General features: G+C 36.7%; 1 protein-coding gene across 5 annotated transcripts in view; it reads left to right on the top strand.

Moving 5' to 3' along the window:
* The window catches only part of CBFA2T2 (CBFA2/RUNX1 partner transcriptional co-repressor 2), a 117,197-nt gene that overhangs the window by 69,588 nt on the left and 32,181 nt on the right, over positions 1-15,428 (top strand). For all 5 annotated transcript variants that reach the window (XM_081148443.1, XM_081148445.1, XM_081148446.1 and 2 more), the window contains one exon: positions 12,059-12,202. In XM_081148443.1, coding sequence (XP_081004569.1) covers positions 12,059-12,202 — 144 coding nt within the window. The remainder of the gene's footprint in view (positions 1-12,058; positions 12,203-15,428) is intronic.

The raw sequence follows: 15,428 nt of genomic DNA, 5'->3' as shown, positions 1-15,428 counted from the left end.
TAAACTCATTACATGTTAATGTAAATAACATTTTGATGAAAATTATTTTTCAAAGCAAACTTTAATAAGAGTGGCACTGTTGTACAGTTTTGCAAATCTCTCGTGACTGTCTTAATAGAATATAAATGGATTCTCATATCTGCTTCTGCCTTAAGTCTCTGGTGCTATCATTCATTATGTAGCCACTGGGAAATCACTGTACATTCATGAAAGAGTAAGAGGAAAGAAGGCAGATAACCTCTTATTATTTTGAAAATTGTTTTGACCCTCCAAGCATGAGCACCCCACCCCCCACCCAAAGGGTTTCCAAAATCCCTAAGGGTTCCCAGACCACACTTTGAGAACCATTGGGTTGATGTTTGTATTTAAGCCAAAGTAAAGAGTCTGTTTTATGTAAGAACATTGGGAAGTCATTAGAGAATTTAAATAGATCTGTATAAAGATCTATTTGAGGTTTTTAAATCAGCACTTTTGGCTGCTACATGGAGAATGGATTGGAAGGGACAAAAGCAGAAGCAGAAAGAATAGTTAGGAGGCAGCTGCAGTAGTAGAGGTGAGACATGACAGTGGCTTGACCTAAAGAACAACAGTAGAGATGGGATAAGTGATATTATTATTGTGATATATTTTAGAGTTCACCTGTCAGGATTTACTGAAGTATTGTTTTAGAAGGTTCTGTGTTCCAGAGAAATTGTAGCACAGATGCATCAGTAAGTGGAACCAGAGAGACGTAGGTTTGAATCATAGGAAAGCTGTGTGAGAAATTTGTATCATTTCTCCCTGTCTCCAGAAAAATATGTAAGAAGGAATCCATTTGACTAAGAGGGACTAGAGCTAACTTATTCTCTGTGTTAATCTGACTTCGGCTACATGTGTTCGGCCAGAACAGTAATGCTGCACAATGTTAATGTGTTGAGATTCAGTAGATTGAGACTGTAGTAGGGATAACCTCCATGGGAAGGCAAGATGCTAATCAAATGTAATTTTAAGTCATTTCTGTTCATGTGAGAAATATTAACTTGGTGGAGACTTGAAACAGATGGTGTGCAGTTGGAATAGATAACTATATTATTCCAAATAAACATTTGCTGGAGCTAGGAGGCAACAATCCATATTTCCCTTTTCCCTATTTGCATTGTCAAGTCAGCTAGCTGTGTTGCTGCTGCTTTTAACTTGCATTAAGGTTATCAACAGGGTTTTGATATTGGCAGGCAATTACAACATATCTTTAAATATTAAAATCATTAGCATTGGAAGAGACCCTTTAGTTACTTTCAACATATTAGTGGCATAATAATTGTTAATACATTTCTGATGGATAGCTACCTAATAATATCTTATACTTTAATAGTATAACGGAGTACTTTCTTAGTTGTTACTTTATTGGCCTTTCAACACCTCCCTCCCCTCTGTATTACAGAGAAAAGCAAGGCTCTGGAGTGACTTGTCCAACGGCCTACAGCTGACAAGTTGGCAGAACAATCAGGATTCAGTCACATATTTTAGTTTCATGCCCAGTGTTCTGTATTCTACATTAGCCTGCCTTTGACTCTTCAAGGACATAAATATCCAGCTGGTTTGGAAATTTGGTCCATTTGTCAAACTGCCCTTTTCATCTTATGTTTTGCTGCAAATAAGCTTTTTCATATTTTCTAGATACTCTGTTTCAGTTAAGAGATAGTCTTAAACTGGGGAAGGAAGGAAAACTTTATATTAACTATTTTATTTGACCGAAGGTACTTGAGCCATTGTACTTGACTTGTCCCAATTAAGTTCTGGATTGAGATTTGTGTGTAGTCTTTTGAATGCTTTTGTATCCTTTGCTACAAATAATACATTTGTTCCTACCTTCTTTGTAATTATATTTTTCTTTGCTGATACTTTGAGGAAAGCAAAAGTTTTAAAATAATTGGTTTTAAAAGGTATTTTCTTAACCACAGGCCTGATCCCTATAATAACCTAAACAGACTATATGCCTATGTGAATATTTGTATATTTCATCTTGAAATTCAGAGTGCCTGCTACTTGGCTTCTGGTTTCTTGTTTTCCCCCCATTTCCCTGGCTGCTCATTTTCTTTCTTTTATAAATTTTCTTTTCAGTTTTGTTGAGATATAATTGACATATAGCTCTGTATAAGTTTAAGGTGTACTGCATAATGACTTGACACAGGACTGCTCATTTTCAATCTCTTTTTTTTGTTGTTTTTTCCTCCCTCACTTTTCTTGATCCCTAAAAATTGGAGTACCTAAAGGTCAATCCTTGAACCTCTGCTCTATACTCACTTCCTCTAAGATAATCCAGTTTCAGGCTTTAAATAGATAGCATTGATATTTCATCAGTCGACATTTAATCCTCTTTCCACACTTTTATATCCAGCTGCCTTTTCCAACATCCCCATTTGAATATCTACTAGGCATTTCAGATTTAGTCCGGGTCTTGAACTACCCCTCTACCCACTTCCCTTTCATATTTTCTCCCTTCTCAGTAGATGGCAATTCCATCCTTCCAGGCTAAAAACTGCAGAATGTTCCTTGAGCCCTATCTTTTATTTACTTTTGTTTTATTTACTTCTCTATCCTCAGCAGTAGGATACCTTGTAGTTACTCAACTATTTTCAAGTGAATGAAGGAGAGAATACTAAAATTCAATTTAGGAAAATCTGCTCAACCCCCTTAATCTGCTTTTTTCACCCTCCCCACCCCCACTATTGAGCTGAATTGTATTCCCTAAAAATTTGTATGTGGAAGTCCCAATACCCCAGTACCTCAGAATGTGACTGAATTTGAAGATAGGATCTTTAATGCAGTAATTAAGTTAAAATGAGGTCATTAGGGTGGGTCAGTATGACTGGTACCCTTATAAGAAGAGGAAATTTGGACATCAGTTATGTATGAAGACACAAGGAGAAGACAGCCACCACAAGCGAAGGAGAGAGACCTCAGAAGAAACCAGTCCTGTCAAGACCTTGGACTTCTAGCTTCCAGATTTTTGAGAAAATAGATTTCTGTTATTTAAGCCACCCAGTCTGTGATACTTTGTTATGGTACCTCATAAAAAACTAATAAAAATTTCACAAAAATAACTATCTTTTAAAAATTTTGCAGTGTATGAAAAGAACACCTTTCTTACCATGCCCTTCTTTTCTGTCTTATTCATACTTTCCCTGTGAGTGGAATTATCCTAAAAGGGCTTTGGTTTAGATAGAACATGGGCATGGGAGCTGAGCCTGGCTCTCTAGAATTGGGAACTGAAAGCATCAGCAGAGAAATGCAAAGCAAAATTTTCTATGGAACAGTATGGACAAATTCCAGAATGTGGGAAATAGTGAGAGTTAGGAGCTTGTGAACATGTCATAAATCTTTGACTTTACAACTAATCTAAAGAAACCAAAACCTAGCTTGAAAAAGAGGACCTGAATAACTATTAAAGTATGAGCAATATTTAGTGTGTAATAGTTACTAGCTGTTCTTAACACTGAACATGGAGTAAAAGTCAATAGGAAAAAAATCAGCAAGCACAGTTCATTTTAGTTGTTTTTAAACATAACGTCTTTTCCTTTCAACCTCTCATAGCCAGAATTTTCTTATTGTTATACTGATAACTCCCACTTCTAGACCAGACTATTTTTTCAACACCAGACTTCTGAATTTATCAACTAGAAACATCCTCTTGGCTATCTCAGAGGCATCATGAAAGCAATATGTTCAAAACGCACAGAACTCATCATCTCTCCCCTCCAACATACTCTCTCTAGTTGTCTCTATCTCAGTCAGTAATTCCAGATGTTACCCCGATTTATCTTCCACATCTAATCAGTCAACAAATCCTGTTCTAGCTCTATCCTGTTCTAACTTGTAAATATCTCTGAAATCCAATCCCCTTTTTCCATTCCTGTCTATACTCCTATCTCCGGCCACAATCATCTCTTACTGTATCAACCTTATAAATAGTCTCTGCCTGCACTATGATCTCCCCATTTTCCCCATTGCTGCCAGTGATCTTTTCTTATGAAATATTTTAAGTTTACAAAATAAGAAAAAAGCACAGTATAACACTCATGTACCCACTTTTAGCTTGTCAGATTTTAATGTTTTGTCTAATATTTTGCTTCAGAACTTTTAAAGAAGCGAAGCATTAGAATTACAATTTGTAACTATGTCTGATTCCTTCCCTTTGCAATAGTCGTCATCCTGAATTTGGTGTTTATTATTTCCTTGCCTTTTTTTTTTTTTTTAATCCTCACCCGAGGACATGCTTAGAGAGAGAGCAGGAAGGAGAGAGAGAAACATAGATCTGTTGCCTTCTGTATGTGCCTGGACTGGAGATTGAACCTGCAAACCATCTTTTTGGTGCACAGGAGGACACTCAACCAACTGAACCACTTTTAAAAAGTATTTTACTAAAAACATATACATATATAAATTGATTCCTTGTCTGTTTTCTTGTTGCTGGACATTTAACATGTTACTCTGGTACATAAATTTTAGTATTTGCTCATCAAGTTATACCAAAAATCTTGGCATGTAAGAAGAATTCCATTGAAATTATACATTAAAATGAAGAAAAATATTGGTGATAGTGTTTCCCATCCATAATCATGATCTTTCCAATTATTTGTCTCCTTTTGTATCTTTCAATCTACTTACATTATGTTCTTCTTTAAAGATTGGACTTGGATCTAGCAACCTCATTGAACTTACAAATTCTAATAGTTGGGTGATAGATTCTTTTGGTTTTCTATATAGAAAGTCATCTTGTGTGTACAAAAGGATAATTTTATTTCTTCCTTTTCTATTCCTTTTAACTGTCCTGCTGTTCTGGCTTGACTCTTAAGTAAATGTTGAATAGAAGCATTGATACTGGACGTCTTTATCTTCTTTCTTCTTTGAAAGGCAGCACTTGTAACATTTCACCAATAAGTATTACATTTTATATGAGTTTTTGGAAGACACTCTTTATCAAGTTAAGGAACTGATCTTCTCTTTCTGTAATTATTGAGGTGATTTTATGGTGTTTCTTTTAATCTGTTAATATGGTGAATTATATTAGATTTTCCTAGTATTAAATTATCTTTCCTTTCTTGGATGAACTCAACTTGACTGTGATTAAGAAAAACATTGCTGGGTTTATTTTGCTATTTATTTCTCAGCTTTATTGTGGTATAATTTTTATATAATAAAATTCCCCCATTTTATGTATACAGTTTGACTTTTAGCTGTTGTTTATAGTTGTTAATGCCATTGCAATCAAGATATAGAAGAGTTCCATCACCAAAAAAAGATATATCATGCCCTCAACACCCCCCTTCATAATCAGTTTTTCCCCATCAGTCCCAAGCAGCCACTGATCTGTGTTTTGTCACTAATTTTTGTCTTGTCTGAAGTTTTATATAAATAGGATAATGCCGTATGTAGCTTGTTGTGTATCTGGCATCTTTTACTTAGCCTAATTCTTTTGACATTCATTCATGTTGTTGGATATATATCAGTAATATGTTCCTTTTTGTTGATGTGTTATAATTTGTGTTTCTTTGATGACTTAAGTATGGCAAGCATCTTTTTATGTCTTTACCAGCCATTTCTATACCTTCTTTTGAGAATTGTATTTTTTTAAAAAAAAATATATCTTTACTGATTTCATAGAGAGGAAAGGAGAGGGAGAGAGAGATAGAAACATCAATGATGAGAGAGTCATAGATCCGCTGCCTCCTGCACGCCCCTGACTGGGGATCGAGCCCACAACCTGGGCATGTGCCCTGACTGGGAATCGAACCCCGATTGCCTGGATCCTGGGTCGACACTCAACCACTGAGCCACGCCTGGCCGGGCGAGAATTGTATTTTTTGTCTTCTTTGCTTATTCTTAAAATTGGATTGTTTGTGCCCTGGCCGGTGTGGCTCGGTTGGGCTGTTTCCCATGCACTGAAAGGCTGCCAGCTCGATTCGTGGTCAGGGCACATGCCCTGGTTGCAGACTCCATCTCCAGTAGGGGGTGTGCAGGAGGCAGCCAGTGTGTGTTCCTGTCTTACATCTCACATCAATGCTTCTCGTTCTCTCTCTCCCTCTCCCCCTCTTCCTTTCTAAAAGTCAATAAAAATATATATATATTTAAATCTTTTTTAAAAATTGGGTTGTTTGTTGTTATTGAGTTGTTAGAATTATGTCAGATGGCACTAATGGAAGATAGAGAAAAGAGGGATGACTAAATTATAATAACGAAGTGAGGGATTTTTCACAGGTATGCTAGTTATCTTTGAAGTTCTCTTAGGTCTGTCTGATTTTTGGAAGAACATCACATAACTAGCCTCATCTTTGATACTCCTCAGCTCTGACTTCATATTGTTAGTATTCTGTCTTTAAATATTTTTTCTGTTTTGTATGTCATTTTCTTGCTGGTCAATAAGTAAAGGTCTCTTTATATCCAGTCTTAAGAAAATACAAAAATGTTATTCAGGTGAACCACTTCAGTGGATGCTATAAATTAGATTTTATTGGCATAGAAATTAAAGAAGAATTAGATATTTGAATTTTTCTGGTTTCTTAATCAGCAGAGTTGGTAAACTATGGACTACTGCTTACTTTTGTAAATAAAGTTTTACTGGAAGACAGCCAACCCCATGTGTTTGTGTATTATCTAGAGCAGTGATTTTTAACCAGTATGCACACAGCACACTGGTGTGCTGCAAAAATTTTTAAAACATGCAATAATACCTGACTGTTCAGTCAGGGGCACTGACCTCTTTTCTCTTCTTTTTAAAAATGACAACAGCCAACACAATAGCTGCCCGCTATAAACGATTCAAAATTAAACCTTTTTTTGGTCACATTTGCAAACAACATATTTTTTGGTGTGCCGCAGAATTTTAGTAATTAGTTTATATGTGCCATGAGATGAAAAAGGTTGAAAATTGCTGATCTAGAGTATGCTACAACAGTAGAGTTACACAGTTGTGAGAGACCATATGGTCCACAATGCTAAAAATATTTACTATCTTGCCCTTTGCAGAGAAAGTTTGCTGATCCTTGAGTCACAGGGATGTATTAGATAAAATAATTTTCCAAAGTATTTGTAAAAGTGGAATGGAAAAATTTTTTTTCAATCCACATTGTTACCATACAGCAAAGCATTAATTGATTTTAATTGATCTCTGCCTTTAAGGTCCCTTGTAAAATATTTTCTGGTAATTTTTGTATTTGAGTTCTTATGCCTTAATTTTTGTTGAATGATAAATTATCAGTCATTGTAAACAGCTATTTCTGGCTGTCTGCATATGCAGCTTGCCTGTTGTTAAAAAGTTGGATGTGTTCTCAGGTTTGTGACAGAGCTTCAAGGATGGGAAATGTGTGCTTTGCCCATAATCAGTTTAGCCAGCCTTATAAGTCCTTATGTAAGTGCAACAGTAATTTTAATGCTCTTTCCTCTATCCTTAGCAGATTAGAATTGTCAGTGTTAGAAATGCTTCTTATCTGATAGTTACTCCTTCAGAACATTTACCTACCCTTGACAATGGTTAAAGAGAGACTGTGGTCAAGGAAATTTTTTTCCTGATTCTTTTTCTTGGTTCTGATCCCAACTTTAGGTGCATTATTTAAACTATATCTTTATAGCCTTCATTCTTTTCTCCTTATGTGATGCCTGGAAAGCCCATGTTAGCCTTCCCAGTAAATTACTTAATGGTCTGTAAAGACTTCTATGGAGTTCATAGAGAGTAACATTTCTACTTTATTTTCTTAGTGCTTTGTACACATTTGAATATATCTGGTTTTCTCATAACTCGGGTCCTGTTTTCTTTTATCTGTTTCCCCAAACCTGGCAAATACAGGGCAGTCAGTAGCATGGGATCTGGAGAGCCTCAAAATTCATCTATAAATGAATTATCCATCAATAGGGGATTGAGTAAATAAACTATGGTACATCTACACAATGAAATATCATGCATCTGTGGGGTTTTTTTAAAGGTCATGGAATTAAGAATTTTAAGACATTGTAAAATTATAAAACAAAACAAGAATAACAAAAAACCAAGGAGTAGTACAATTTGTATATGGTATAGATTTGTTGCCTATTGATCTGTTGCTGTGTAACAGACCATGCTAAAACTTAGTGACCTAAAATAATAAGCTTTTCATTTTTTTATTCCATTGTTTTTGCTTATGAGTCAGGCAGTTCTGCTTTGGTTGTACTCACTCATTCACATGTCTGCAGGCAGCTAGCTGCAGATCAGACTCATTAGGTTAGGCTCTCACATGTTTGGGGATCAGCTGGCTTTAGCTGGTACAGCTCATCTCTGCTCCATGTGGCCTCATCATCCAGCAGACTAGTCTGGATTTGCTTTAATGGCAGGATCAGGGTTCCAAGAGAGGCTTAGAACTGGCATTCTGTCACTTCCATCACATTACATTGACCAAAGCAAGTTAGAGGGCCTGGCCAAATTTAGAAGATAGGGAAATAGACCCCACTTCCTGATGCATTGCAAAAGGAGTTGCTAAAGAGAGGCCATTTTGGGGAGCATTCAGTTTAATGTAATTATGCTACCCTGGTATAAATGGGAATGGAATAAGAATTTAAATTTGCATTTACTCATTTGTACCGAGAGCACAGAAGGATACACAAGAAACCGATTAAAATGGTTACCTGTGGGATAGGGTGTGTAGGGACACAGCAAGGAATATTTCTTATTAAATTGATTTTGAACCATATAAATGTATGCTTATACATATAAGAAACAAAACCATCTACCTTTAGCCTCTGCCTCCGAAGATAATTCTCTTTAAAACTTCCCAACTGTTTTTTAGTTAGGAGTCTGGTGTGTTTTAAAGAAATGTGGTTTTCCTTGGTCAGCCTGCTTGGAATGATTAGGATTCCTGTAGTATGCATCTGAAAGATCTGTATTCAGCTCATTTTTCTCATTGGTGATAATCAGGAGCACTTGACCATATCTTCTTCAACGCAAAACAGCATCAATAAACATTTCAGTGGGCCTGGCCAGCGTAGCTCAGTGGTTGAGCATTGACCTGTGATCCAGGAGATCTCAGTTCGATTCCTGGTCAGGGCACATGCCTGGGGTTTTGGGCTCTATCCCCAGTAGGGGGCGTGGAGGAGACAGTTGATCAATGACTCTCTCATTTATCTTTCTCTCCCTCTCCCTTCCTTCTGAAATCAGTAAAGACATTTAAAAAACCAAACAAACAAAAAACCCCATCTTAATGGCACCCGCCCTCCAACAAAAATACCATCTTACATTGTACTCGATGCTTTTGCAACTGTTAATTTTTGGATCATTCCATGTAACATCTGACATTAGATGAACTAAGTTGATAGTATACCCATTTTCCATGGGAAACAAATGTTAATATTAACTTGTGCATGGTCACATGGCTAGTTAAATGGTTAAATCAGAACTTCACGCTGGTCTTCATGTTTTCTAATCATCATTACTGTGTATTGACTACCTTCTTTATACCTAACACTAGTCTAAGCATTATCTCTAATCCTTATATCTTTCCTGCTAGGTAGGTCTTATTATCTTTCACTTTACTAATATTGAAAATAAGGCCCAGAAAGATGAAACTATTTGATAAAAATTCATGTAGGTTGTTAGTAACAGAATGAGGATTCACACCAAATCTCTCAGTGTTTGTACTCATGCTTTTTTTACTAGACAGTGTTATTGCTTGAAACATGAAGAATAACACTAGTGTTGGGGGTTTGTGAGTAGTGACCTGAACAAGAGATGGGCAATTTAAGCTATAAGCAGTACTCGGGGGGCTATATTTTGCCCAGTATCTCAGCTTTTACTTGGTATATTATTCAGCATTCTGCAGTTGGGTGGCTCTGAGTTTTTCATTCTGCCAAGTGCTGAGTGTTAAAACACATCTCACTGCTAAGCCCTCCTCAGGCCTTTGGCGCCCTTGCTATAAAGGCAGGTGGTCTGAAGAAAGGCTCCCTCTAGGTTGTTGCACACCATACACAACACGTAACAGTGCGAGACAACTGTCAGTTCCTTCCTTCCCTTCCTCCCCTCCCCCCATCCTCCAGAAAGCTGGGCCCCAGATGGAAGTGCTGGAAATGTGTCAACTATTCTCTGAAGGGCATTGAGAAAATACTGTCAAGAAGAAAAAGGCAAGCGCAACAGCTCATTAGTCCACTAATCAGACAGGACGACCATCAATTTTACAAAGAAAATGCCCTGGATAGAGAGAGGGAAGGCTGGCAGAGTGCTGCCCACATGGCTCTTGGAAAGCTACACATTTTTGTCAGGGAATTTGCAATTTAAGGACATTGCTTCCTTGATTGACTTTCTGTATTCATTATATCTCTTCCCAAAAATGTGGCAAACTGAAGCATTAAAAATAATATTTGGGGATATTTTCCTCATTAGACCATGCCCATGAATGTGAGAAGATGTGCTTGTTGCCAGTGTCATGAATGCTCTTGTATGTATTGTGTTTACAACTGTGATGCCACAGAAAGAAATCTTTGATTTAACATTCTCATTTGAACCTTTGGTGTCCATTTCTTGTACTTTACGTTGAATTTACTAGAGAATAAGTACATTGTACTTAAGTGAAAAGCTTGGAATTACTGAGAAGCAATTTTAAAGGTGATTATGGTAGCCCTGCCCTATTATTAACCAAGCATATAACAAGTTCCCTTTAATAGGGAAAAATTACTTTGAAGATATTAGAACATTACTCTTTAATATAAAGTCTTATTTGTATTAGCTCAGACCTAATTCTAACATCATTAAGTATAACCCGTCAGATTTCTCTTTCTGGAATTTGTTGCTGTCTAGTGTTATCAAGCACTGTTTATGAATTATCCCCATGGATGAAGTAGCCTGTGCTTAGTTTAGAATCATCTCTACTTTTCATCTTTTTGAACAAATGTTATAAGTGTCATTTAATGTCAAAGATGTTGAACCCACTTCTTTTTTACTGCTTAGATTAGTTGATATGTATAAAAATTTCGTACTTTAGCCCAGGCCGGTGTGGTTCAGTGGTTAGAGCATCAGCCTGCAAACTGAAGGGTCTGGGTTCAATTCCTGGTCAAGGGCTAGTACCTGGTTGCAGGTTTGATCCCGAAAGTGGGAGGCAACCACTCGATGTGTCTCTCTCACATTGATGTTTCTCTCTTTCCCTCCCTCCCTCCCTCCCTCCCTCCCTCCCTCCCTAGAAATCAATGGAAAAATGTCCTTGGGTGAGGATTAACAACAAAAAATTAGTACTTCATCCATAGTAATTTATATACAAATGATTATATTTGTTTCTATGCCGTGTAGCTGACACCTACTGGTCTAGATAGTTCCATTCGCTTTTTCCCCCTACTAATTTTATTCATTTATAAAGAGAAGTTAAGAAAGAATGTGGTTGAGATAAGCAGAATTTATAACTTGGTTTCTTTTCTCAGCTACTATCCTCACTGTTAACTTTCTGGTCTCATCAATCCTTGATCTTGCTGCCTTGCTTTAGTTTTCTAGGATTGCTGTAACAAAGTTCCACAGACTGGGTGGCTTAAAACAATAATCTTCTCTCACAGTTTAGAGGGCCAATGGTCCAAAATCAAGGTATCAGCAGGGTTGACTCCTTCTTTGGCCTGAGAGGAAGAATCTATTCCATACTTCTCTTCCTAGCTTCCGGTGCTGGCTGACAATCCTTGGCATTCCTTGGCTTGTAGATGCATCATTCAACCTGTGCCTCCATCGTCACACTGTGTCCTCTCTGTGTGACTATGTCTGTCTTCACTTTGTGTATGTGTCTCTTCAACTCTTCTTATGAGGGTTTCCTTCATAATGGATTTGGAACCCACCAGATAATCCAGGATCTCTTCCGCTCAAGATCCTTAACTATATTTTCAAAGACCCTTTTTCCAAATAAGGAAATGTTTATAGTTCAAGAGATTAAGAGGTAGATCTCTTTGTGGGAGCCACTATTGAGCCTATTAAACTAAGCATTTTCTTCTCAATCCTCTAGGAAAACATGTTAGTATTTTAAATTATTGTCACTATTTTTATTATTTTATAGAAAACTCTGACCTCTATTTCTTTTATTCTCTACAGTTGGTTCTGAGAAAAGGTTGCCAGCAATGCCTGGATCTCCTGTGGAAGTGAAGATACAGTCAAGGTCCTCACCTCCCACCATGCCACCCCTGCCACCAATAAATCCCGGAGGACCCAGGCCAGTGTCATTTACTCCTACAGCATGTGAGACCTCTTAATTACTTGGGTTTGTGGTTCAGAGTGATATTTGTATCTAAGTGACTGACTCCCATTAACCTTCTGCATATACTATTCACAAGATTTTCAAAATGGGTGTTAAAAGATATATGTATATCAGAAATGTATATCTGGTTATTTCTTTAATAAATTGCTTTTGCCCTCTTGAGAATAGTACTTAGCTCATTTGGGCATTTGGAAATTTAGTAGTCCCAATATTTTTTTCATACTCTTTGTCTGATAAGTAGCTATTTTAATTTGTTGGGCTCTAAAATAATGAATTAAAATTATCATATTGATTTATAGGAATTAAAGTAAGATTCATAAAATTATTGAATTACTTCTAAAAGTTTTCCAGGACTGTCATGGTAAGTCTCTTTACAAAAAAGAAAATAATTATTGTATTTAGTTTGCTAGGGTTGCCATAACAAAATACCATAAACTAGGTGGCTTAAACAACAGAAATTTAGTTTTTAAAAGTTCTAAAGGATAGAAGTGTAAGATCAAACTCTCAGCGGGTTTGATTTTTTTTTCTGAGGCCCCTGTCATTGGCTTGCAAAAGCCATCTCCTTGCTGAATTCTCCCACGTCCTTGCCTCTGTACCAATGCATTCATGTTGTCCCTTTCTCTTCTTATAAGAACAACAGTCATAATGGATTAGGGCCTACCCATATGACCTCATTTAACCTTTAAAGGTCCTATCTACAAATATAGTCACTTTCCGAGGTACTGAGGGGTTAGAACTTCAACAAAGTTTCAGTGAGTATGTGTGGAGCAACCTGAACACTCATACAGTGTTTAAGTATGAGAAAATTGTTTGGCAGTATCTTCTCCCTTTAAAAATAAATAAATAAATATAAAGATATAGATATATAATTTATTTATTTTTATTGATTTTTGGAGAGAGAGATAGAAACATCAATGATGAGAGAGTCATTGATTGGCTGCCTCCTGCATGCCCCCACTGTGGATGGAGCCCACAACCGGGGCATGTGTCCTGACCAGGAACTGAACCTCGATCCCCTGGATCATAGGTTGATGCTCAACCACTGAGCCACGCTGGCTGGGCTGGCAGTATCTTCTAAAGCTGAATTTCCACAAATTCTATAACTCAGCAAATTTCAGTCCTACATACATACTGAAAAAACAAAACCAAAAAACCCTCAATTTAAAATCTAAACACTGGAGAGACACACATACACGTCTAGATTTTAATTTGAATTCTGCCTTCCCATGCCCATGCTACCTCCACTGCACATCTACCCTTACAGATATTTTGCCTCATAAAGCAGAAGAAAATTTCTATTTGTGTAGTACCCATATCATGTCAGAGCACTGTACTAGGTACTATATGCATTTTCTTATTTAAGCACTATTGCACAACCTTGTGCACGGTTTTTGCTCAAACATTTATGTTTTCTGTGTTAATTATTTTAAAAGACAAAAGAAGAGAGTCTAAGAAGTGGAGCTTTAATAGAACGCTTAATTTTTATTTTCTCAAACATTTGAAATTGAGTGAGTGGTAACTGCAGCAGTCTGAGTCAGAGTGAAAGAAGTTAATTTTGATATCTTTTTTCCTTAAATTATGTTTTCTGTCTCAAAGTTATATATCTTTATATAAGTACTGGCTTGAAATAAAACAGATTTAAACCCCGGCTATCGTTTGGATTTTAAGATACAGGTAACTGTATCTTAAAAATTTGGCCCTTTTTACCTCCATATTTGACTACTTGGAGTGGGTATGTTTTATTTCAGAAAATGTAATCATATGCTTTCACTAAAAAGGCCATGAAAAAGCTTGTCTGGGCATCAGAATGGCTAAAAGCACAATAATGTATTATTTTAATAGGCTGCTTCAAAAGAGGGCAGCTCTCCAGCGGCAATTGACCTTTCTGTGAACACAAAGAAATGACAGACCACTGCAACTAATTTTCTGGATTGCGAGGTTGAGTGTTGAGTTTTCTTTCCAGTACTTCTAGTGATCTTTTTAGTGGAAGACACAGAAGAGAAAGCACCCTTTTTTCCTTAGCCTGTTAGTTTTTTAAGCAGTGAGTCATATTCAGCAGCATTTTCCTGAATACTTATTAATATTGCTAGCTAATAAAACTAATGTATATACAGTATACACAGTTTACAAAACTTAGCTAATTTTAGTGTACACAGATAATTAAGACTATTCATCAAGAAGTGTGCAATCTAGCCTAGCTAGTGTGACTCAGTGGTTGAGCGTCGCCTCAGGAACCAAGAGATCACAGCTCATTTCCCAGTCAGGGTACGTGCCTGGATTTCGGGCTGATCCCCAGTAGGGGGTGTGCAGGAGGCAGCTAATCGATGATGTTTCTCTCATGGATGTTTCTATCTCTATGATTGACGAGTTGGCATTAGGCAAAATATAAGTAAATGACAATTTTCTAAGTTAGGTAAAGATTAAATGATTGGGTTCTTTAAATTTGGCTTAAGCCTTGACTTAAATTGTTTCTTATATTTTTAGACACAGTTTTATCTTCTTACATTTTAAAGCCTGGGTATGAGTAAGTGAAAATCTATTGACTTAGGCACTAGGTAATTTTATTTCACTGTTCAGTGAAGGAGATTTTTACTTAATGCTGCCGAGAATTTAGCTCCAGGATTGTGTTCCAAATTAAAACTAGCAAAATATGACTAAGAACAATGGGAAAAATAGAAAAACTGGAACTAATCACATATATTATAATTTAAGCAGAAATATAGAATGGTAGTGTCCTGTGTGGTGTCTAGATAAATACTTTATTGAATGACTAAGAATTTAGCAGTATTAAGCTAGCACTGTCAAGGCAGAGAAAAGCTGACTGATGGGCATGAATATTCTGAATGGTCAAAGAGATCTATACCTTACTACAGGAATAGGTCATTAAAACTATAGTCTATAAAAAACATTTTTCACAGTAACAGAACTGTTTTCTGGTGTGCCTCATTCACATGCTACATTGTAATTGACTGCCTTAGCTTCTTTGGACCCTAAGATTAGAAAATGTCACATAAAAGATGGGCATGAGTGTCCATTCATTGGAAATATATATTCTCCCAGACTTATCTCATGCAGTAACTGTTGGAGGAAGTCTTTTTTTTTAAAAAATATATCTTTATTGATTTCAGAGAGAGGAAAGGAGGGGGAGAGAGAGAAAAACATCAATGATGAGAGAGTCATTGATCGGCTGCCTAGCCCGCAACGTGG

This window comes from Miniopterus schreibersii (genome assembly GCF_964146895.1).
Source record: "Miniopterus schreibersii genome assembly, chromosome: 10".
In the NCBI taxonomy this organism is placed as follows: domain Eukaryota; kingdom Metazoa; phylum Chordata; class Mammalia; order Chiroptera; family Miniopteridae; genus Miniopterus; species Miniopterus schreibersii.
Note: the sequence above shows the minus strand (reverse complement) of the source record. Positions and strands in the feature narration are given on the sequence as shown.